Below are 22,918 nucleotides of genomic sequence, written 5' to 3' on the forward strand. Positions count from 1 at the left end.
TGGATAATGAAAATAATTTCCGATGAAAAGTGCTTCAGTGGAAATAAAACTGTGGTATGAGAACGTTTGGGGCTACTTAAGACAGGTCACCTGGGAAGGTTTCTCTGAGCAGGTGATGTTCACACTGAATCCTGAATGATGAGAAGGACTTGCCTTTGCAGAGCCCAAGAGGAGAAAGCTCACAGCAGCTAGTGCAAAGTGCCTATGGCAGGAATATATTTCAGGTGTTTCAGGGACAGAAAGGAGGCCGGTGTGGCTGTTGGGTCTGGTGGGGAGAGAAAGGGTTGTGTGCTAAGATATGAGCACGGAGGTAGGCAAGTTTACGTTAAATAGGGCCTGATAGGCCTTGATCAGCAGCTTGCATGTTGCTGTAAATGGAATAGAAAGGTAGGTATTCAGAGATTTTAAGCAGGCAGCAAGTGCTGTTTAATATTCCCAGAGAACCACGCTATTGTTAAGTAGCAAGCATGCAAGCAAAGGAGGCTATTTAGCGGCCCTTGAAAGCCTTCTGGGCAGGAGTGGAGCTCGTACTCTAGCAGTACAGGAGGAGAGGGAGAAAGGTGAATGTTCCAAGATTTATTTTGCTGGTAGAACTAACAGGACGTAACAGCCTGAATGTGGAAATAGGAGAACAGGAAGAATCAAGGATGGGGCCCAGGGTTTTGGCTTGAACCACAGTGCTTCGAGTTTGGGGGTGCTTGTGCTAAGTGTGGTTGGAAAGACTGCAGCGTTAATAACCATGGAAGAACTGATGGGGGTGTGCAATTTGTCTGGTACTATACCAGGTGCTTTCCAACTAAAACTCCTTTTTGCCCTCAACAAGCCTGGGAATGGGTTCTACAATTAGGTCCATCTTGCCGGTGAGGAAACCAAAGCAGAGAAAGATGAAGTGACTTTTCAGAGGCCACAAAGCTGTTCAGTGGCAGAGCAGAGATTCAAAGTTGGGCTTCTCTGTGCATGAGTAAACACGAATGTTTTCTAAAACTGTCTTGAATTTATTACTGAAGCTCTGGTTGACTTTTGAAACTCTGCTGTTTAGATTAACATTCACTCATTACCCAAACAGTTCAGCCTCACTTTTACACCAGGTCAAGATGGGCCTGCGTGCTTTGGGAGAGCTGATCCAAATCCAAGCCCTGGGGGAATTTCACAACCTCTTTATCCTCTTCTGGTGCTGATCTTTAATCTACAGGGAGCAGAACATACATGGAATGTGACCTTCAACTCTTAGTTTTGACTTCAACATCTAAAGGATTAGTAATAATGATTAAATAACTATGGCAGTCATGTCATGATCTGTCAGTACCAGGCATGGGTGGGTGCTTTACATAACACTCTTATTTAATCGTTTCAAAAACCCAAAGAAGTGCTATCCCCAAGAGAGAAGACTGAGGCTCACAGAGGTTACAGCATGTCAGTGATGGAATTAGGATTTGAATCCATGTCTTTGCTGATGTTCTTCTGCTCTAAACATCATCTCCATCAACAATGAACTTGCAGTTGGAAGTGTCTTGTTACCAAAGGAACATGTTCTGGGCATGTCAAGGATAAATGCTTTGTTGTGCTTTAGGTAGCAGAATGACATTAACATTTTCATGTTTTGAAACATGGATTGCCAAGCAAAAAATTGCTTTTTTTTTTTTTAAGTTTAAAGTGATGCTTATCTTACAATTTGAATTTTGGAACACTAGTGCAAAATTCCTAAGGAAAGTTTAGACTAAGCTTTATGAGAAATAATTGCTTAATAACTTGGGTTCTTTTCTCCTAGTATTACTTAGGGTTTAGGTACATGTGGTATAATCCATTCTAGCTAAACAGAAGGGGAGTTATAATGAAGTGTATCTGATGGCTTATAAAACCACTGGAGGGGCCAGAAGAGGAGGCTGAGCTTCCAGAATCCTTTGGTCACCTAGAACCCAGTTAAGTCCACTGCTTCCTTTAAAACTGTTACAGCTAGTGCAGGAAGCTGTTGCTGCTCCTGACTGAAGGGACTCTTTGCTCCCACTACCATCCATGTGAGCAAAATGCATGCCCAGCATCCAGCTTTTTTCTCAAGAATATCCTTCCCATATCAGTCTTGCCGGGTTGTACCTGATTGGCTGAGTCGCCTCTGCAACTGTAGCTAATTGCAAGGGAGCAGAAGTGGAGAATATGCTAGGAGAGGGCTGGAGTGGAATTTGAAAGAGCCAATCCACAGTATCCTCTACACTCACTACTCCTACACTGTTCATTACATTTCACTTTTCTTCTTTCAAGTTGATCTAAATCAGGAGCTTCTAATATGTAGCCCTTGAACCAAATGCAGCTTTGTATACCTTTTTAGACCTTTCTGTTTTCCCTAATGATATAGTACCCCTGAGCTAGGACAGCCTAAAATAGCCTGTTTCAGACTTTAAAGGATACCTAAAAATCACATGGAGGGCTTGTTAAAAGTGTATATTCCTGAGATGTACAGAAATTTAGATTCTGTATGATGCTCAGGAATCTACAATCTTAGTAAACACCCCTAAACACCAGATGATTACACACTTTCATCTAAAGGAAAGACAGCTGACTCCCTGTTTCAGTTAGAGCACTTTGAGTGAAAGGGGGGGAACATTTCAACAGTTTATTCAACTTAACCGAAGGCAGTTGGTGTGTCCAGCACACACTGAGTAATCAGGAATGCTTAGGCCATGACCTTTGCAAATCAGGCTTGCCATCTGAGGTGATGTAGAAAATGATCAAGATTGTGAATGTGCTTTAGCTTATGCCTTTAACCCCCATTGGTTCTGATACTGTTTGGAATCAGAGTACGAAGATTTAGTTTATTTTAATGTAGTAAAAAAAGCCTAGGTAGGGAAAAGAATTTTGGCGATTTCCTGAGCTTGCTTCCTCAGATTAAGTTTTCTTAAAACTTAAAAGGCCCTGAGAAACAAAACTTGTCAGACTCCTGGTAGCTGATCTGACAAGACATCTGAGTGCATTTAATTGCAACCATAGAAGAACAAAAAACACAAGATGTTCTAGGAACTTCAGTCCTTCAGTCCAGATTCAGTACATGGGATCAGATAGCAACTGGAACCTACATTCATTTTTCCATCTCTCAGTTGTTCGGAATGCACAAGACATTGTGGATTTTGAAAAATTGCAGAGCTTTTTGATTTACCTGAGATTACACTTTTGGAAGTGAGTCATGTAGTTGAAAGAGTATAAATCAGAATTTATGTTTTTATACCCCCCTTTTTTTCTTTTTGGAAAGCTTCAACGCTCAAGAATGCATATTGTGGTTTAATTTTAAGAGCAACTAACTGACATAATAGTGAACAACGCCATCCAAAAAGAACCAGGGCCTGTAGAGTACTGAAGGTGGAGATGTGCATTTCAGAACTGCCATGATTTTTTTTTTTTTTGCTATGTTTCTATACTTTGGCCAGTTTTGGGGGCCTATCTCCTATTTCCTTGAAAATATATTTACTCGCAAAAAGAATTGGCAACAAATATGTAAATCTAGGTTCAACATTAAACTAGCACCCACCAGTTTTCCAGAGTAGTTTGGTTTGTTACACATCTTCCTCATAAAATTGATTAGAATTAGTCATCAGTATCTCCCTAAAATACAGTGGATTATACTGTTCAGGGGAAGTCTCTCCCTGTGTTTTTATAGAACTGCTATATTTTTGAAGAGCTAATGACCTATATTACCCTTGTTTCTAATGAAATAATGTCTGCTGCTGGCATAAATGCTTCTGTCATGTAAGTGTCTTACAAAATAGGAATAATAAAACTTGAACATCTAGGCCCTAGATTCTAGCCTGAGGTAGTTCGTTGCATGGGATTTCACACAGTGGTGAAGCCTCTGAGCTCACCTGGCTTTCAGTAGCCACAGGTGAGTTGTTCCCAGGCACAGACCATTTAAGAAAGAGGAAGGCTGAGCTTATCACGATAGCCCCACTGTTCTTGAGCTGCCTTCTTTTCTACTAAGACCAAAGTTAATGCTCTAGCCTTTCTGAATTACCTGCTCTCCTTCCTTTTCAAGCTCTCCTGGTAGGTCCTTGAGATTCCCCACACTCCTTTACCCCTGTGAACCCATGGTGGATGGATTCCTAGTTCTGTCAGAACCACAGAAACGATCCTTGTCAGTGCCAACTCCATGAGGTGTTTTTCGGCAACCGTCAGATCCCACAGTCAACTGATTTGCCTCTCCTGTGCTTGGCTTCTCACTGTCACATCTGTGCAGATAGCTCTTCCTCCTTAGATGTGGTATGTGTCCTGCAGGGTTTTGGGTGATAACGTGCAATCTCCAGCTGCCACTTCTCTTACATATCCTGGCTCAGTGAAAAGCACTACTTCTTACCCAGTCACCTAAACTGGAACTTGAGGTCATTTGTGACTCCTCCCCTTTTTACCCCACCCACTTTGTCAGTCACCCATATCCCTGTCTACTTCCATATCCTCTTGAACTTAACCATTTCCCTCCACTCCCACTGCCTCTGCACCAGTTGATGACTTCAGTGACCTCCATGCCCCAGTCTGTCCTTCATGCTGATGCTTGATAAGCCTTTCAAAAATAGATCTGATCTTGATACTCCTCTTAAAGTCCTTCCAGAGCTCCCCGTGTCTCTAAGATAAAATCCAAATCAATTAGCAGAATTGGGAGGACCTCCGCCTATCTCTCTAGCTACATCTATTTTATTGTTTATTCCTTGAAACTCATTTTCCAGTCATATCATCACTGTGAAGTTCCATGAAAATGCCTTGTTTTCTCACTTCTGTGGGCACCTGCTCTTTCCTCTGTCAGGGGTCTTCACCCCTGCTCTCTTTGATTGGGTTAACTGCTATTCACCTTTGAAGAATAGGCCCTCTCCCAGGAGCTCTCTCTGAGCCCTTCCTTCAGTTCCCCTTTCCCAAAGTCAGGTTTAGCTGTCCCTCCTGGGACCCTCCCCTCTCTGCCCGGCTCCCTGCTGTGTTCCCTAGTAGTTTGAGGTTCCAGAGGCCAAAATCAGTATCTTTTGTCTTTATCTTATACACTTATATACTTATCAGGTGTTCCATAAATGTTTGTTAAATGTATAGGTAGCTCTTAGAAGTCTGAAAAGTACTCAATTTTGTTTTTACCAGAAGGAACAACTTACACTTTATTTTGTTTGTTGTTTTTCCTCTCCCTCTAGCTATGAAAATTTTAAAAAGCTATCGTGAAGTATAGCTTGATTTACCTGTACTACGTGTTTACCCAGCCTAGTAATAATTTGACACTGTGACTTCAATCAAAAACTGATTCAGCCAAATGGACCTATATGCCGTCCACTGCATAGGTATTTTAAATAAAATTGAATAGTTCATTAAATATAAATGAAGTCAGTTTTATTATCTGACTGGCCCAGTATTTTTCTTCCTAATATATAGTATAGGTCTTGGTTTAAACCCACTGAAGCGTGTCTTACTCACCTGCAAACTCTGGTTGGTGGGAAGGTTACATGTAATAATATCTGCGAACTGCTCCTCCTGTGTGTGGCCCTTAGTTAGATGTCAGTATGTGTGAGTCATTTTCCCTTTAAACAGCATTTACATTTAGAGTAAGGACTGACCATCAAGGGTAATTTTTCTCATTTTTTTCCCATTGAAATTCTTGTATTTACTGTTTACATTAAAGCCGTTGCCTATCTTTTTATATTAAACCATTTATTTCTAGGTTGTTCAGTTTTCGTTAGTAGAGCATATTCACCACAGATTGTAGTGATCATCCATATTTTAGGATATTTTCATTTCACCTCACAAAAGGATCTACATGGAGAGATATGGACGTGTATCTTCACAAGATTTTAGTGCAACAATTTGGACTTGAAGAAGCTGGTTTGAGTTTCACTTAGCTATCCTGTTAACAATCTCCTGGTAGCAGATTTATTTTTTCTCAACTTTACTATTACATGTTTCCTTTGCCCCTTTGAGCTTATTGGACAACCACTAGAGAAGAATTTGAGCCTGTGTAGGGATGATTAGGTATTTTCTCTATAATGTGTAACGGTATATTTTCTAAAAATTAAACATCTGAAGGAAGAAGTCACATAGAATTAAATGGTTCTTCCCTGAAACAGAATCTGCTGTTGGTTTACATTAAGGTTATTTTTGAAGGATGTTGTTCATATGACCTCAAAAGACCTGAACTCAAGACTAATTACTATACCTGTGTCTTGGTAACTTGCTTTCCTGGTTCTGGGTAGTGAAGCCAGTTGGCCCGCTTCCAGAGCACATTTGGGCTACAAGTGAACTAACTGCTTGCTTTGCTAGCCTGGCATTCAAGATTAAAGCGAAGATGAATGTTGTTTTTGGCAGCAGCTGCTGTTTTGTTTGGGGCAGACCTAATACCACTCTGTAGGTCTGTGCATAAAGAAAACAAGCTACACAGACACTCCACTACCTTTCCGACTTTGGGAAGTGTGTAATGTGGGCCCTGGCAATGCATATTTTTAAAATCGCTTCTCAGGTTCATAGAAAAGTTTGGTTTTTGTCATTGTTGTTTTCCTCCAAGTTTAGAAGCTTGGAATTTTCTGATTTCTCAAACAGCATTTGTTATCCTGATGTACTTGGGCTACCTGCATGTCCGTTTGTACTAAAGGAAAGAAGTGTGCAAAGCAACTTCTGTGATAACACACACATGTTCAGATCAAGTAAATAGTTTGCTTTAGGGGGACTTTGCAGCTCCTTTTCCTGGCATGTGGCTTTTTATTATAAGGAAGGTTCTTAGGTTCAGAAAGAATTGATGATTCGGTGAAATTTCCCACTGGGGTCTGCCGAGACTGGTTCTCAACAAACATGAGCCATCGGTAAGACCTTTGCCTTTCAGGGTCTCCAGCCTCATCTTCCTGTAGCTTTCCCCCATCTTCTTCAAAGTATCTTTTCTAGTACTGTCTGCCACTGTTAAAACCTCCCAGAAAAAGATCTGCTGTATCTGTCATTCATAATGGAGTATGAATGTTTGTCACTTTTCTTCCCTCTACCAAAACTGTTTCTGTCATGGCTTAGTTCTAACAACACAACCACATTTCTTAGTCTTTTTTTTTTTTATCATGTAAATAATGTAAAGGCAATTTTTAGCAGTGAAAGGATTATTGGAATTGCGTGTGATGTGGGGAGTATGTGGGGGAATACTTTTGTCAATACTTTTGACGCACGCCTCTAAATAAAAACATCTAGAACTGCCGACAATAAGATTAGTTCAGTGTGTCTGCAATGAAAGGTTATCATGAAATGAGAGGTTATCACACAATGAGCGTGACCTAGAGAGAAAAGTTGTACGATGCTAAAACAAAGTAGCCAAAGAAAAATGTCATAGGCAGAAGCAGAGAATGTGAGAGGAAAAAAAAAAGAACAGTGAGATGATTGCCCAAACTGAAAAGATACATTTTAGAGCAGAAGTCACAAACACAGGGACATTTTGCTTCAGCATTCTATCTCCGATAGGGTGTGTGCGCGAGCACCCCCCCCCCCCACATTTAGGCACCTGTATACCCTTGTTAGAGTTTCCAGAAATTAGAGAAAGGAAGAGAGAGAAAACAAAGATAAATATTTTGGTGATACACGGAAATACCTTACTCAACTGGAAGTCATTTGTTAACTGATGCTACACTAAACATAGTTGAGAACAAAGAAATGAATTGAAAAAAGCTTCTGCATCCAAAATCAGTGTCAAAATATCTGCATACTAAAGGTCATACTCTGTTCATGGAAGATTGACTCTATAAAGTCATCTTCCCTATTTTATTCGGTTTGAAAAGTCCTTGTTTCCCTGGTTTACTTGACGATCCAAAACCCATAAACCACACAACAAATAATTGCACAGCACCTGTACTTTGAAAAATTTTCATTTGATCCTCACCATTGCTCCATGAAGTGGGTAAGGCAAAAATTATTCTTATTCTCATCTTCTACACTGATGAACAGATCCTTCGAAGGACTAATTGGCTTCTTGAGGTCACATGGTAAGGGGCTCAAGAGGTTTCCAGGATCCACGTTCTGCTCTCTGCCACCACCGGTTTTCAAAAGCATGAGTTTTTTTTTTTTTTTTCCTTTCTTGCCCTTGGAAACCTTTGTTCAAATAAAATCTGACCCAGAAGCATGAACAAATAAAACAGAAAAAAAAAAAAAAAAAACCACCAAGCTGCTTTGCTTAAAGCAGGGGTTGGGGGCCCAGAATACTGACAGGGGCAGTTTATTTTCCTTACCAGGAAAGCTTAGACATCACAATACTATGCCATTCATCCATTAATTCATTCAAAACTTTCTTGAGCTCTTAGTTTTCTATTGCTGCTGTAACAAATTACCACAAACTTAGTGACTTATGAAACAACAGAAATTTATTAGGTTACAGTTTTGGGGATTCAGAAATCCAAAGTTGGCGGGCTTACTGAGCTAAAAATAAGGTGTCCGTGGGACTACATTCCTTCCTGATGGCTCTAAGGTAGACTTTGGTCCTTGCTTTTTTCTGCTTCTGGAAGCCACTGGCATTCCTGGACTCCTGGCCCCTTCCCAGCAATGGCAAGTAAAGTCTTTATCATGTCACATCTTACCCCGTCTTCCCTTATTGCATTTCTCTAGCCAGAGCTGGAAAAGGTTCTATTTGTAAGGAGCCATAGGATTCGTTTGAACCCAGGGAATCCAGGGTAGTCTCTCCACCTGAAGGTCCTAAGCTAAATCACATCTGTAGAGTCCATTCTGCCATACAAGGAAAAAATTCACAAGTTCCAAAAATTAGGGCCTGGCCATCTTTTTGCCATTACTCTGCCTATCAAACCCACCCCACCCCACATGGGCCATGTGTTGTGTGTTGCTCTTGAGACTACAGGAGGCTAGAAGTAGGCATACTAGCAGTAAAATATGTTGCAGATATTGACCTGACAGCCTGGGAGAAACAGGTAAAGTGAGAAACCAACAAAAAATAAAATTTTAAAAACAATCTTTCAAACAAATACTGTACTTTGGAGCTACTTAGAGGAGGGCGGTCACAACTACACACTTGAAATGCTTTCTCCCCCTACCCACCTTTATTGAGGTATGACTGACAAAAATCATATATATATTTAAGGTATACAGTGTGATGTTTGATATAAGTATACATCACAAACTGACTACAATCCAACTATAACCTCATGGTTACCCTTTTTTTCTGTGTGTGGTGAGAACACTTGAGATCTCCTCTCAGCAAACTTCAAGTATATAATATAGTCTTATTAACTATAGTCCCTGTGTTGTACATTAAGTCCGCAGAACTTATTCATCTTATAACTGAAAGTTTGTACCCTTTGATCTGGATCTTCCCCAGCCTCTCGTAACCCCCACTCTATTCTACTCTGTTACCATGAGTTTGACTTTTTCTTTTCTCTTCTTTACTTTTCTTTACTTTTCTTTACTTACTTTTTCTTTTTCCTTTCTTTTTAGATTCTACATGTAAGTGAGATCATACAATATTTGTCTACGTCTGGCTTATTTCACGTAGCCTTTTATTTCATGAACCTGAATCATCAAAAAAAGCAAGGTTTAATACTTCTACCCACTGTTTAAGAAATAAAGGAAATGTGTGTACTATATATTAGAAAAATGTCTATAATCTATATAGACTAATACTGAAAAATTACTTTTCCATATAAAGAAGTAAGCTCTGCATTTCAGCCCTCTCCTCTCACATGAATACTGATGAGGGACATTATTCCCATGACTCCTCCTCTGTTCTAATGTTTAGTTACACCAGAGTGAATTGTTCAGTTGTTACAAAAGGCGAATATCCCATACTACTAGCTAAGTATATACAAAAATAAATTACAAGTTTATGTAACAGCTTTAAATGAAGTGCTTCAAGAAATAGTTTGTCAGAGATGTGTGAATGTATTAACAGATTTAATTTTAGCCCTAGCCAAATAGATTCCTATAAAATGAGCAAAATCCTATCTTTACAGGTGTTTGTATATAACTGATGCAAAAAAGGATATGGAGGCTACCCTGGTGAGATTGTTTTGCAATTATTATAGATGTCTGTATTAGAATATTTGTTAAAACTATGATAGAACATATATTAAAAATTATGGTATCCTGAAAAATGTAGACTATTCTGCTGTGGCATGGATTATGGAACACACTTGTCTTCATATGCATGATATCTGAAAAATTACTGAAGTTTTGGAGCTATGCTGTTTGGAGCCCTGGCCAGTGATCTGACGCCCTTGTGGTAATGCTGTGACGGTATCGGATGGAGGGCAGGATTTAGAATTGGACAGATCTGTTTTTTATCACTTAGAAGTCCCAAATCTTTCTGTAGCTCAATTTCTTCATCTTTAAAATGACAATATTTGAATAAAATCTTAAAAAAATTTTTTTTTAAAAAAAAAGGGCACCTAGATGGCTCAGTGGGTTAAGCGTCTGCCTTCAGCGCAGGTCATGATCCTGGGGTCCTGGGATCGAGCCCCGCATCAGGCTCTCCGCTCAGAGGAGAGTCTGCTTCTCCCTCTATCCTTCCACCTGCTCATGATCTCTCTCTCTCTCTCTCACTCTCTCAAATAAATAAATAAAATCTTAAAAAAAAAATTTTAAATAAAAAAATAATTAGGATATATGAAACTTAAAGTTTGTGATAAGATATACAAAGTGTTTGGTACATAATAAATGTTCAGTAAATGGTAGCCATTATTCACTGTATTGTTGAAACAACACCAGCATCTGCACTCAATTTTTCAGCATCTTGACTGATAGTACTGATGAACTGTACATGCTCTTATTTAAAGCCAGGCCCTGTGATTGACAGCTAGATTTAAAGCCAGGCCCTAGGATTGACAGCTAGATCTTACTTCTTCTTGCCTTTTCAAGACCATTGCTCAAGCAGTTGCCTCTCTTCTAATCCACGTCGCCAGTTACACCCACCTGCTGCATCATCCACACAGGCATATGGACAACCTGATGTTTCTATCAGCTTACAGAGAAAACTCGCCCCTCGCCCCAAGTCCTTGCCAGTTGCTACCCCACTTTGTTTTTATTTATTTATTCTTTTGTCTGTTTGCTCTCCTTTGAAGGACAACTCTTTAAAAGAGCTATCTACATTCACGGTTTCTAATTACTCTCTTATGTTCTCTTAAACTCACTGCAGACTGGCTTTTTCCCATAACTGCTTCAGTAAAAATGTTCTTATTAATGTCACCAGGGAGCTGGATCCTGTCACATCCAGGGGTCAGTTCTCGGTTCTCCTCTTACTTGACCTATTACAAGTATTTGACATAGTTTGACCTCCTCCTCCAGGTAATTTTTCCTTTTTTTAAACTTGGCTTCCTCCTACTCCTTTGGCTTCTCTCTCAAGCTCCCCAGCTCTTTTGTGAGTTCTAAATCTTCTCTCAGACCTCTTCCAGTTAGAGCAGCATAGGACTCAATTCTTTGTTCTTGTTTCTGTCTGTCCTCACTCCCTGGATGGGCTCATCCACTCTTTTGAATGATGAATAAATTCCATTTATACATCAAAGGCTATCATTTATATATCTAGCCCAAACTTCCCTTCTAAATCCAGATTCAAATATCATGACCTCTAATATCCTCCCTAAGGTATCTCAAAGACATTTCAAATTTAGCACACTCAAAATTCAGCTCCTGATCTCCCCTCCAGGCCTTCTCTACCCTGAGCCTTCCCCATATCAGTTGATGGCAACACCATCCTTCCATTTGCTCAAGCCAAAATCCTTGGAGTCTTCTTTGACTCTTTCAAATCACATTCCGACTCTCAGGAAATCTTCCTGGGGCTGAGCCTACAGGAGATACCCAGAATCTAACCACTTCTGGTCAGTGCATTGCTACAACCCTTTCTTGCTTGGATTATAACAAGAGCCCCTAACTGGTCTGTTTCTACCTCTTGCTACCCTAAAGTTGGTTCTCACCACAGCAATCAAAGTGATTTTTTAAGAAAATTATTTATTTGAGAGAAAGAAAGAGACCGAGATAGTGACAGAGAACATGAGTGGGAGGAGAGGGAGAAGCAGGCTTCCCGCTGAGCAGGGAGCCCAACGTGGGGCTCGATTCTAAGACCCTAGGATCATGACCTGAGCCTAAGGCAGATGCTTAATGGACTGAGCCACCCAGGGGCCCTCAACATGACTTTTTTTTTTAAAAGCCCTTTTTTTTTTTTAAACAGTTTTAGGTTCACAGCAAAACTGAGAGGAAACTATAGAGATTTCCCCTATGCTCCCTGCCCCTACACATTTACAGAGTGGTATATTTGTTACAATTGATAAATCTACACAGATACATCTTAATCATCCAAAGTTCATAGTTTACACTGGGTTTACTCTTGGTGTTATACCTTCTGTGAGTTAGGACAAATGTATAATGACATACCTACCATTATACAGAGTATTTTCACTGCCCCCAAAATCCTGTATTCCACCTTTTCATGCCTCCCCCTACAGCCTCTGGCAACCACTGATCTTTTTGCTATTTCCACAGTTGTGCCTTTTCCAGTATGTCGTAATAGTTGGAATCGTAGAGTATGTAGCCTTTTTGGATTGGCTTCTTTCATTTAATAATATACATTGAAGTTGCCTCCATGTCTTTTCATGGCTTGATAGCTGGTTTCTTTTTAGTACTGAATAATATTCCATCGTCCAATATACCACAGTTTATTTACCACTTACCGAAGAACATCCTGGTTGGTTCCAAGAAATCATTTGCACAATTTAGTCTTCATTTCAGTCCAAGGGAGAGGGTGCTATGAAGAGTGTGACCCCACAGTGCTGAAAGGAGCTTTAACCAAACTTAAACCGGGATTACTGCTAAAATAGATCACATTGGTAAAACAATAAAAAAGTTTGAATTTTTTCACAAGCCAGGTAGGTCGCATTGTAGTCTCAGAAATTTCAGTAAATGGTAATCATCATCTGGTCCAGTGTAATATCTAGTTAGCATGCAGGTATTAGTGGAAAATAATCCGTTTGTTTTTTTGTTTTGTTTTTTTTTTTAAAGATTTTATTTATTTGACAGAGAGAGACACAGCGAGAGAGGGAACACAAGCAGAGGGAGAGAGAGAGGGAGAAGCAGGCCTCCCACCCCACAGGGAGCCTGACATGGGGCTCGATCCCAGGACCCTGGGACCATGACCCAAGCCGAAGGCAGACGCTAAACGACTGAGCCACCCAGGCGCCCCAGTTGGTTTTTGTTTTTTTTTTTTAATACATGGCAGCTACATAAATAGGGAAGATTTCTAGCCATGCGCAGATGGACTTTGTGTAATTTTAAGATGCCATAAATGAATGTTAACTCATAAAAGAACTCTGATATTTTAAAATATCTTCACATCTCCATGCCTCTGCTCATGCTGTTTGTCTTTTCTGGAATTTTCATCCCTTCCTTGTCAACTCTTACAAACTCCTCCTTATCCTCCAAAAGCCAGCCAGAGTCACATTTTCTCACTGGCTTTTCTTGGCATGGTCTTCCTGCCAAGGTTCTCCTCCTTGAGGTTAATTGATTAATTGCTTCCTCCTTTGTGTTCCCAAAGCATTTATCATAGAGTATGCATTTTATTTATGTACCTGCCTCTGAGTTGCAAAGGCACCTTCATCACCTTTGTTTCTCTAGTGACTGTCACAGTCCCTATCTCATAATATTTGGTCAATAAAATGGATTTGAATTTGAAGCATTAGATCATTTTTACCTTTGTCACTGATTCATCCAGCAAATATTTATTAAGAACTTTTAATATGCAAGGTGCTGTGTTATGGGCTCTCAAGTTACTAAAAAAAAGAGAATTGGATGCCCAATTTCTTAAAAACCTCAAATATAGTATAATAAGAAAAAACAAGTCCTGCATAGAAGTAACTATAAAACATGGTTGTGTTATTTTCAAGGAGAGATGTGTGTAAGTGCACGTTGTGTAGGTGATTACCTCACGCTAGGGTTCAAGAATTTCTTCCTATTCACTAAGAAATGTTCTTCCATAGTAAATGGTTAAAAAGCTGTGATTAAAAACTGACTCATTTGATGTCTCATAAAAGGTTAAATTCTCTCCTAAATCTAAAAATACATCTCTCTCCCTCACTTTGGTGTACTGTCCTACACTATTGGATTTAAAGCACTGCTCAGGTTTGCTGCTACTTGCCAAACAGTCTACACTTAAAGTAGAGAAAGTTTCTTTTAGTGCCTTGAGGTATGAATTTTAAGCATTCCTAATTTTTAGAAAACACCTCAAGTGGTAGATCCTTTATGTGTTGCTGCACGTTCATTCCTAATTCCCATTAAGAAATTGGCTCTCGAATGCTTTTGACAAAAGTAAACAGTAATGTCATAGAAATGAAAAACCCAAACCACATTTTAACGGACAATTTTTTAAAAATTTGGTGAGCATACTTCAATTACTCAAGATTGAATTGTATTTAAGCTGGTAGCATTTTTTTTTTTAATGTAGATTGTCTTTTCCACATTAAGATAAAAGATGTAAGAGCTTGAGTGATTGCAGATGTTAACTGATCATCACCAGCAATTTTTCTGTTTTCATTTAGACTTGGATTATCACTTGCATTTATCTTCAACTACTCCTATTTAATCCTCTGGTCAAAACTAAAGGGATCTGCAGGAACCGTGTAACTGATGATGTGAAAGACGTTACAAAATTGGTAAGTAAGGAATGCTTTCAATAGCTGTGGGGTTTTTTTTCCTTGTGTTTTTTTGAAAAAGAGTTCATTTTTTTCTTGTCCCAGGTTAGTATTTTTCCATCACAAAGAAAAAAATCAGTGAGTTATTCTAAAGGGTGTATAGTGAGCAAGTAGGGAGATATTACTATCAAGGAGAATCTGTTGGTAAAATTGGTAATATCACACAGTGACTTTGTTTCTTTGCTCATTTTTTTCATCTCCGTCACAGACAGCGAAGGACACTGGAGTTCTCTGTGTGCTGATGTGGCAGCACTAGCTTGTTCCCCATTATCTCTGTAGTGGGTTTCTTAGTGTGTCTTTTTCCCCCTCCATGCCTTCCTTCTCTTCTCTAACAAGCCTAACAAAAAAAAAGCTGAGATAGCCATTCTTCCGTTTCCAACAGCATGAAGACCCCATCACATGTGGGTGGGTATGTGCTCCCTCTGGGAACATAGCTGGAGAAGTGATTTGTTACCCAAATGTTGAACAGACTCATCTCCCACATTTGTCACATTGGAACTCATCCCTCAGCAAAAGCCATTTTACACCAGTGCCCCTTGGTCATGGCTAGCTTCATGCCATGATTCTCTTAAAATGCGTACCAAGGAGAGAGAGATAATACAGCATCTGGAATGCATTCTACCCAGCTCTCCTGATCTAGGGGAGATTTTACATGCCCATTTGAGCTACAATGTATGACTTCAGGATGAGCAAACTTTGAGAAGCATTTTTTGTAAGTGCGTGGTTCAGAATCGCCAAATGGCATTCTTTTATTTCAAAATTCTCTAGAGAACAGATGATACGAGCATAGGGAAGAAATAAGGGTCATGAAATGGAGAAAAGAAAGAAAATTATATTTGTTGAGATACTTGTTTTCCCTATTCTTGTATTTATTTCCTGGTTTATGTTTTATTTGGGGTTTATTGCCAAATTTCAAAACAGAAGTTTAATTCTATGGTCAGAGTCTTTCTGGCTTAGCCTCAATACAGTTAGTAACATACACACACACAAACACACACACACATAGTTTATGTGGATTCCTTAGAAGGATGTCTAGAGGGTCCAGGTTTAAAAAGAATTTTCTGATGCAGTAGCTGAAGATATATCAACACATTTTATTTGAGGGGCTGGTGATCAAAACAGGGTAGCATTTGCCTGCTATGTGCCCAGCTAGGTATTAAGGATGAGGTGAGGAAAGTTTTTGTTTGTTTTTCAAAGATTTTATTTATTTAAGAAGCAAGCACAAGCACAGGGACAGAGGGAGAGGCAGAGAATCTCAAGCAGACTCTGCACAAAGCACAGAGCCCGATGCGGGGCTCAAAACCTGAGATCATGACCTGAGCTGAAACCAAGAGTCAGATGCTCAATCAACTGAGCCACCCAGTCACCCCTGTTTTGTTTTGTTTTGTTTTTCAAAGAATGTACACATAAACCTCTTCTTCAAGTTGCTTATTAATCTGTGACCCAAGAAACTATACTAAAAAGAAAATATATGCTTATATTATAAATTTTATATTGGTAAAAGGCACTCATTGGTAAAAAACGTTCGTTCAGTGAATGAAGACCTAATGTGCTTCACTGTGGTAAGCATCATGATCTCCTGTGGTGCTTATTAAAATTACAGGTGTCTGGACTGCACTCTAAGAGAAGGATACAATGATAGGTCTGAGGAAGGGCTCCAGGCATCTACATTTTAAAGAAATTTCTGAAAGAAGATTTAAGAACTACTGCTCTAGATGGTCTGTTCAGTCAAAGTTTGGAGACCAAAGTGTCTTGATCCTAATTTAGTCCCAATTCTTATTATGACTAGCTTTATCTATGTTACATAAATTTATATGGATGTCAGATTAACATGAGTCTCAAAAATATGATGCATAAAGTAGTTCACAGCTGGGAAGTTACAGCTCTCATGGGGCTGCTGGTGTAACTGTGGAGCTGAGGATGATCAGTGGAGATCTGCTGGGGTCCTAAGGAGCAGATGTCAAGTATATTGGCAATGAATCATAGTTGGAAGATGATGGTATATTTGACCACAGGCCAAGCATATCCAAAATTAACATGGTATTTAAGAAAAATTACTTATACACATTATTACTTGCAAAGTGTTTAAGGAAAACTATTTAATGAGCATTACTTCCTGTGAAATGTCGAACCAGTTTTTTCAAGTGGTGTAAGTAGGTATTACAAGCACCTTCCAAGGTTTTCCGTCCTTGTCTTTGACCATCTGTTTATTTTCAGTCTGGTACCTATCTGCTGATACAATGAAAAATGGCAAGAAGCATTACTGAGAAAGAAGAGCCTGGAAAAGAGATATTTATTAATATTGACACTAAAAGATAAATCCTCACCCCAAGAAAGCAAATGTAAAATCATTAGACTGAAAAAAGAGGTTTTTTTTCTCCCTTCCAGCAAATGACTCAGGGAAATTTTTTTAATTTCAAGAGTTGATCTAGGGAAATTAGTGTGTTTACTTTGGATTATTGAAAAAAAATCAAGTTAGTAAAAAATAGGACTCAGGGGTGACTGAGGGGCTCAGTCGGTTAGGTGTCTGACTCTTGTTTTCAGCTCAGGCCTTGATCTCAGAGTTGTGAGATCGAGTCCCATGTTGGGCTCCACACTGGGTGTGGATCCTGCTTAGGAGTCTCTCTCCCTCTCTATGCCTCCCCCCTCTCTTTCTCTCTCCCCGCCACCAAAAACATAGGACTCAGATTACTTCCTACTGAATAAAGACCTACATAATTCACAACCCGTATTTCATAGAGTAGGAAATAGAAGAATAATCCCTGACCTCAAAATGTTCATGATCTAGTTTGGGAGATAAATTATCTCCATAAAAATATGAATGCATATCATTAATACCACAATAACAACACATACATGGATGCCATTTAAAAGATTTCATGTAGGACCAACCTGTGCCAATATATTGGTTAAGGAATGGATTTTGGAATTTGGTAGACCTGAATTTAAATCCCAGCTTTTTGACCGTAAATAACTAACCTCTCTAAATCTGTTTCTACTTCTCAATTTTATCTTATAGATTAAATAAGAGAATGTATATGTAAATTTATTTTTATCACAGTTATTGTCCTATAACTTCTTTGGGCCTCAGTTTCCTTATAAGTATTAAGATTAATAGTACTTCATAGAGTGATTATAAGGATCGAATCAGTAGAACAGTGTTAGGAACACAGCAAGTGCCTGCTAAATATTAGCTATTAGAAGTGGTAGTAGTGCTGTGGTGGGATCAGAGGGTACTGGAGCTGAAAGGGAATTTAGAGACAATCTGGACAAACTGTTTTATAAATAAGGAAACTGAGGGACGCCTGGGTGGCTCAGTCGGTTAAACCTCTGCCTTAGGCTCAGGTCATGATCCCAGGGTCCTGGGATCGAGCCCCATGTCAGGCTCCTTGCTCAGCGGGGAGCTTGCTTCTCCCTCTGCCTACCACTCCCCCGTTTGTGCTCACTTGCTCTTGTACTCTCTCTCTCTCTCTGACAAAAATCTTTAAAAAGTAAATAAATAAATAAGGAAACTGAGACCCAGGAGTGGTGAAGCCCAGCTCTGGGTCCCATTACCAGCACTGTGCCTTCTAAAACAGTAGTTTTCAAACTGGCTCCTAGCGCCCACACAGCCACTCTGCCTTCATTTGTGTATCTGGATGTCCAAATAAGACTTGATGTGGAAAAAAGAATTGAGCTGAAAAAATGTTGGAAGTCACTGCTGTAAACCAGCATTTGTAGGATATCATTTGAGAATCATTCAATTACCACGTTTTAGGATACTTATTAAAAGTACAGCTGTCAGGGCTCCCGCTGCAGAAATACTGAGGGTCAGCTTGTGAGGATGGGGTGTTTCCAACTAGCATCGTAAGTGATAGGGATTTGCATGGAAGTGCCAGAACTGCTTAGGTGATCATACTTCTAATGTTGGGGTTTTTTCATTTTTGGGGAAAAAAAAAAAAGAACAAAAACAAAACTGTGTTCTTATCCTTAGCCTAAAGCTCATTAATTTGACCAATTCAGACAGCAACGTGAGGGACTTCGGAGTTATATAGATACAGAGAATCACGGCCATTCTCTGAAGTACAGTGGGGCAATTCCATAACGATACTTTGTCAGGTTGCACCTGTTAGAATAATTCAGTAATGCCGTGCCTCCTGCTTTGAGGAGGTTACATAGAACAAGAGGGATTTGCTTTACAGGCGCAACCTTGGTACATTCAATTTGAGAGAAACAAAGTAAGTTGACAGTACCACTTTTCTTACCTTGTGATCCCAGTAATCTCTTTGACTGAAAACATTTCTTTGCAGTCTCTACCAGTTCCTCCTCTGCGTGAGGTGCAACTGATCCTGTGCCCACTGATCTGAAGTCTGTTTCCTTGGGGTGGTTCTCATGTCACAGAAGCACATGATTTATGACCTTGCTGTCATTTTTGTGTGTGTGTGTGTGTGTGTGTGTGTGTGTTTGTTTTGTTTTTTAATTTCTTCTTGGACACTTTGTGCTGCCACTATAGTCCCCATGGTTTTCATCTGAAATCCTTCTGGCATGTTTGCTCAGCAGAATAGTTCATCTATTTACGGAACATTTTGCTTTGTTTCTAAAAAATGTTGCAAGACTTGTTTTAAATGACAAACTCAGACCTACCTAAGGAAAGGGTCAAGTATCTGGGAAGAGGATGAAACAAACTTTAAACACTTGTATCTCTGGGACAATTAGGCTGCAGCTTTTAACAGTTGTGTTCTAGAAGGAGGCCTCCAAATATTGAAATAGTTCAAATTGGTTTACCTCTTTTGTTCTTCATACTGTTCCCTTCGTTTGTGATCATAGTTTTCTTTCACTCGGGGGAATTTAAATGTGACTATGTTGCTTTTTAAAAACCTTTTTGTTTTAAAATATCTACTGAGTAATTATTTGTCTTCCTCAAAATGTTCAAGGCAGGTTGCTTCCCAGCCCCATCTTATAAAGGTGAAATTACTCTGTCTTTCCCAAGTCAGTCTACAAATCAGAATAGAATTAAATCTCAGGAATTCATGGTTTTCCTGGTCTTATGATAGGCACTTATTTTAACACATGACTCTTAGAGTGTAACGTAATGGGAGTTTATAAAAATATCTCAAATAAATTTCACTTTGGACAGTTTTGAATAATCCTGATTTTTATTCTTCTTCAAGTACAATGTTTTTCAAATAGAATTACCACTGCATTAAAATAAAGTTTTGGAGTCTCTGAGTCTTTCCATTTCTAGATGAATTCTGAGCTTTTCTAAGCATGTCTTCTCTTTAAAAGCAGAAATCTCAGGGGTGCCTGGGTGGCTCAGTTGGTTAAGTGGCTCAGGTCATGATCCCAGGACCCTGTGTCAGGCTCCCTGCTCAGTGGGGAGTCTGCTCCCTCTGCCTCTCCTCCTTGCTCATGTTCTCTCTCTTTCTCTCTCAAATAAATAAATAAAAATTTTAAAACATCTTTTAGTAAAAAAAAAAGCAGAGATCTCAGAGGCACCTGGGTGGCTCAGTCAATTAAGCCTCCGACTCTTGATTTCAGCTCAGGTCATGATCTCAAGGTCATGAGATCAGTCCTTACATCTGGCCCTGCCCTTGACAGATTCTCTCTCTCCCCCTTCCCCCCTTACCCCACTTGTGTTCTCTCTCTCTCTCTCAATATATCTTTAAAAATAAAAAATAAAAGCAGAGATCTCATGGGGGCGCCTGGGTGGCTCAGTTGGTTAAGCATCCAACTCTTAATTTCGGTTCAGGTCATGATCTCAGGGTCTTGAGATTGAGCCCTGTGTCAGGCTCCAGACTGAGCATAGAGCCTGCTTAAGGTTCTCTCTCCCTCTCCCTCTGCCCAACCCCCCCCCCAACTTGTGCCTGCATGCTCTCTCTCTCTCTCTCTCTAAAATAAATAAATAAAATAAATAAATAAATAAATGAAAGCAGAGATCTCCTACACTCATTTGGGGTTGGGTTTTCCTTTTTCTGTTTTGGACCTTTGAAGAACAATGGTTTGACAGCTGGATAATTTTTAAAGTTTATTTTTATTAGTTTGCTACACTTAGCATTTTAATTTCTTCTCCTGCAGTCGGTAGAAATTTCCTCTTCTATTTAAAACTAAATTTTGGACTAGCAGTATTCAAAGAAAGGACAGAAGTATATTGGAAATAATATTTGTAAAAACTGACAAATGCCCTGCTATGTTACCAAACGTGGCAGTCTTATTCTGAAGAAAAAAATCATTCTTCCTTTATAGGATGAACCACTTAGGTTCTATAGCTCTTGTCCTTGACTTTTTAAAGCAAGTTACTGTGTGAGTATCCAGCAACCATGCAAAGCATTTTATTTGAATTCTGTCCTTTAATCATTACAAACCTAGGAGGTAATTATTTTTACCCCCAGTTTATTGATTAGGAAGCTGAGACCTAGTGACAAGTAATTTGACCATCCTTACCTGGAAATAGAAAACTGAGTGGAGAAGTTCAAACCCATAACTACCTGTCTCTTCTCTGGAACACATGAACCTAGTTCATAATTTACAATGTCTTAATTTAAGATTTAAATGTCAACTGCCATTTAAGAATTATCACTGTAACCTCTTGAATCTCATTTCCTAGGTAGTAGTCACCTTATGATTAAGAAGTGGTCCTGTTGTAGATCTTCTTTTAATCTCTTTTAAATTTTTTTTAATTTTTTATTATTTTTTGGAGGGAGATGAGTCCTCTATTTAGGTATTTTTCACTGAGAAAAGAGGACTCAGAAAAGTCTTGTAAAGTTGTCATTTTATTATTATTTTTTTTAATCTCTGAGTTATTATCAAAAAACAAATACCTTTGAACACTAAAGACAGTTGTCCTGGTGGGTTTGTTAGTATTAACAGGGGATGACTTATAAGGAAAAATAAAAAAAGCAAAAAGCTTTCTCCTGTGTTATTTCTGAAAACCAGCATTATACTAAGCTGCTATACATGAGTGAGTTGGGATATTTAAATATAAGCATAGATTCCCACCCCCCCTCCCATAGCAGTGATTCTTCAACTCTCTGGGTCTGATGAGACTCTGGAAACTGTGAACCCTTTCTCCAGAGACGTTCACTTTTGCAAAACATTTTATGTACAGTACCAAGGGAATCAGGAATTACTACTACTGCATTTTGATTCTTGCCTTGCACCAGGGAGAAACAACTGAGACAAGTGTTTCAGCAAAGATGTCCAAGAAGCCACTGATTTCATGAGCTTTAGAGACCTCGATGACATTTGAATCATGAGATCCAAAGATTTTAGATTAGTGATCTAGAGAGGGCATTAAGCGTTCTAACATTGAGTTCTTTTTTCTTCTGAGTCCAAATACCTTTAGGACCTGGTATGCAGCCAGTGCCTGTTGGCGTAAAAAGACTTTTTCTTGGCTGAGTTTTCAGCGTTTCCTCATGCTGTTCCCTTATGCATTTGGTTTTGTTTTTGTTTCCCAGTGTCACTGAGTGTGGTCAATCCTAAAGACACCCAACGGGACCCATCTAGTAGAGCGAGCCCATCATAAAGTGACTTGTTTTTGCAGTTTTATGCATTTTACAATCTGGCATAGTATTGACATGTTCAAACGCCAAACCACAAAAGCTCATTGGGATAATTTGGCTTTTGGCAAAATTCTCCATCAACTAAGTTCCATTTTGTTTTTTTTGTTTTTTGGGATTTTTTTTTTTTTTGTCCTGAACTTATTTTACTAGAATTGATTTGTTTTCAAAATCTATAGTTTTGATTACTCATCCATTTAACCCTATCATCAGGCTACTGCCCTGGAATCTAAACCTCATTTCTGGTTTTTTCATCTTCCAATCTCTATATAAATATTTAATACACATTCAGCACTTTTCTAGTGGTCTTCTAAACTGTTCCTGGTCTCTGTTCTATCCTTGGTCCAATCCATACCTTCCAAACCTGTCTTCCTGAATTTACTATCCTGATCCCTCCTTGTTTGCACGTCCGTTGTAGCACCACTACTTCCATGAGAAACTTAGATCTGACTACATTTTTAGTAATTACCTAGTTCCCTTTATTTTACAGACAAGTGGTAGAAGTTCTATGGAGAGGAAATGAGGCAGAAGTGACTTGCTTATAGGGTTTGGTGGTAGAGTCACTGCCTCCCACTGGGCCTCCTTAGCCCAACATTCAAGTCCTTCTCTAATGTGGCTTTCTTGGCATATTTCCTTTCTCTTACTTGCTGGAGCCTGATTTATCTGTCCGTGGTCTCCCAAACACACCTGTGCTTTCCCATTTCCTTTTCTTTGCATATGACCCCTCCTCTA

General features: G+C 39.2%; 1 protein-coding gene across 3 annotated transcripts in view; it reads left to right on the forward strand.

Annotated features, from left to right (window-relative positions):
* The window catches only part of KITLG (KIT ligand), an 87,137-nt gene that overhangs the window by 18,680 nt on the left and 45,539 nt on the right, over positions 1 to 22,918 (forward strand). For 2 of the 3 annotated variants that reach the window (XM_073900535.1, XM_025882605.2), the window contains exon 2: positions 14,499 to 14,612. In XM_073900535.1, the coding sequence (XP_073756636.1) occupies positions 14,499 to 14,612 (114 nt within the window). Of the gene's footprint in view, positions 1 to 9,929; positions 9,976 to 14,498; positions 14,613 to 22,918 lie in introns of all 3 variants that reach the window. The other variant, XM_073900534.1, reaches the window with a different exon arrangement.

This window comes from Callorhinus ursinus, unplaced genomic scaffold (genome assembly GCF_003265705.2).
Source record: "Callorhinus ursinus isolate GAN/ISIS: 27379988/994484 unplaced genomic scaffold, GSC_fseal_2.0 scaffold14, whole genome shotgun sequence".
NCBI classification, from domain to species: Eukaryota; Metazoa; Chordata; class Mammalia; order Carnivora; family Otariidae; genus Callorhinus; species Callorhinus ursinus.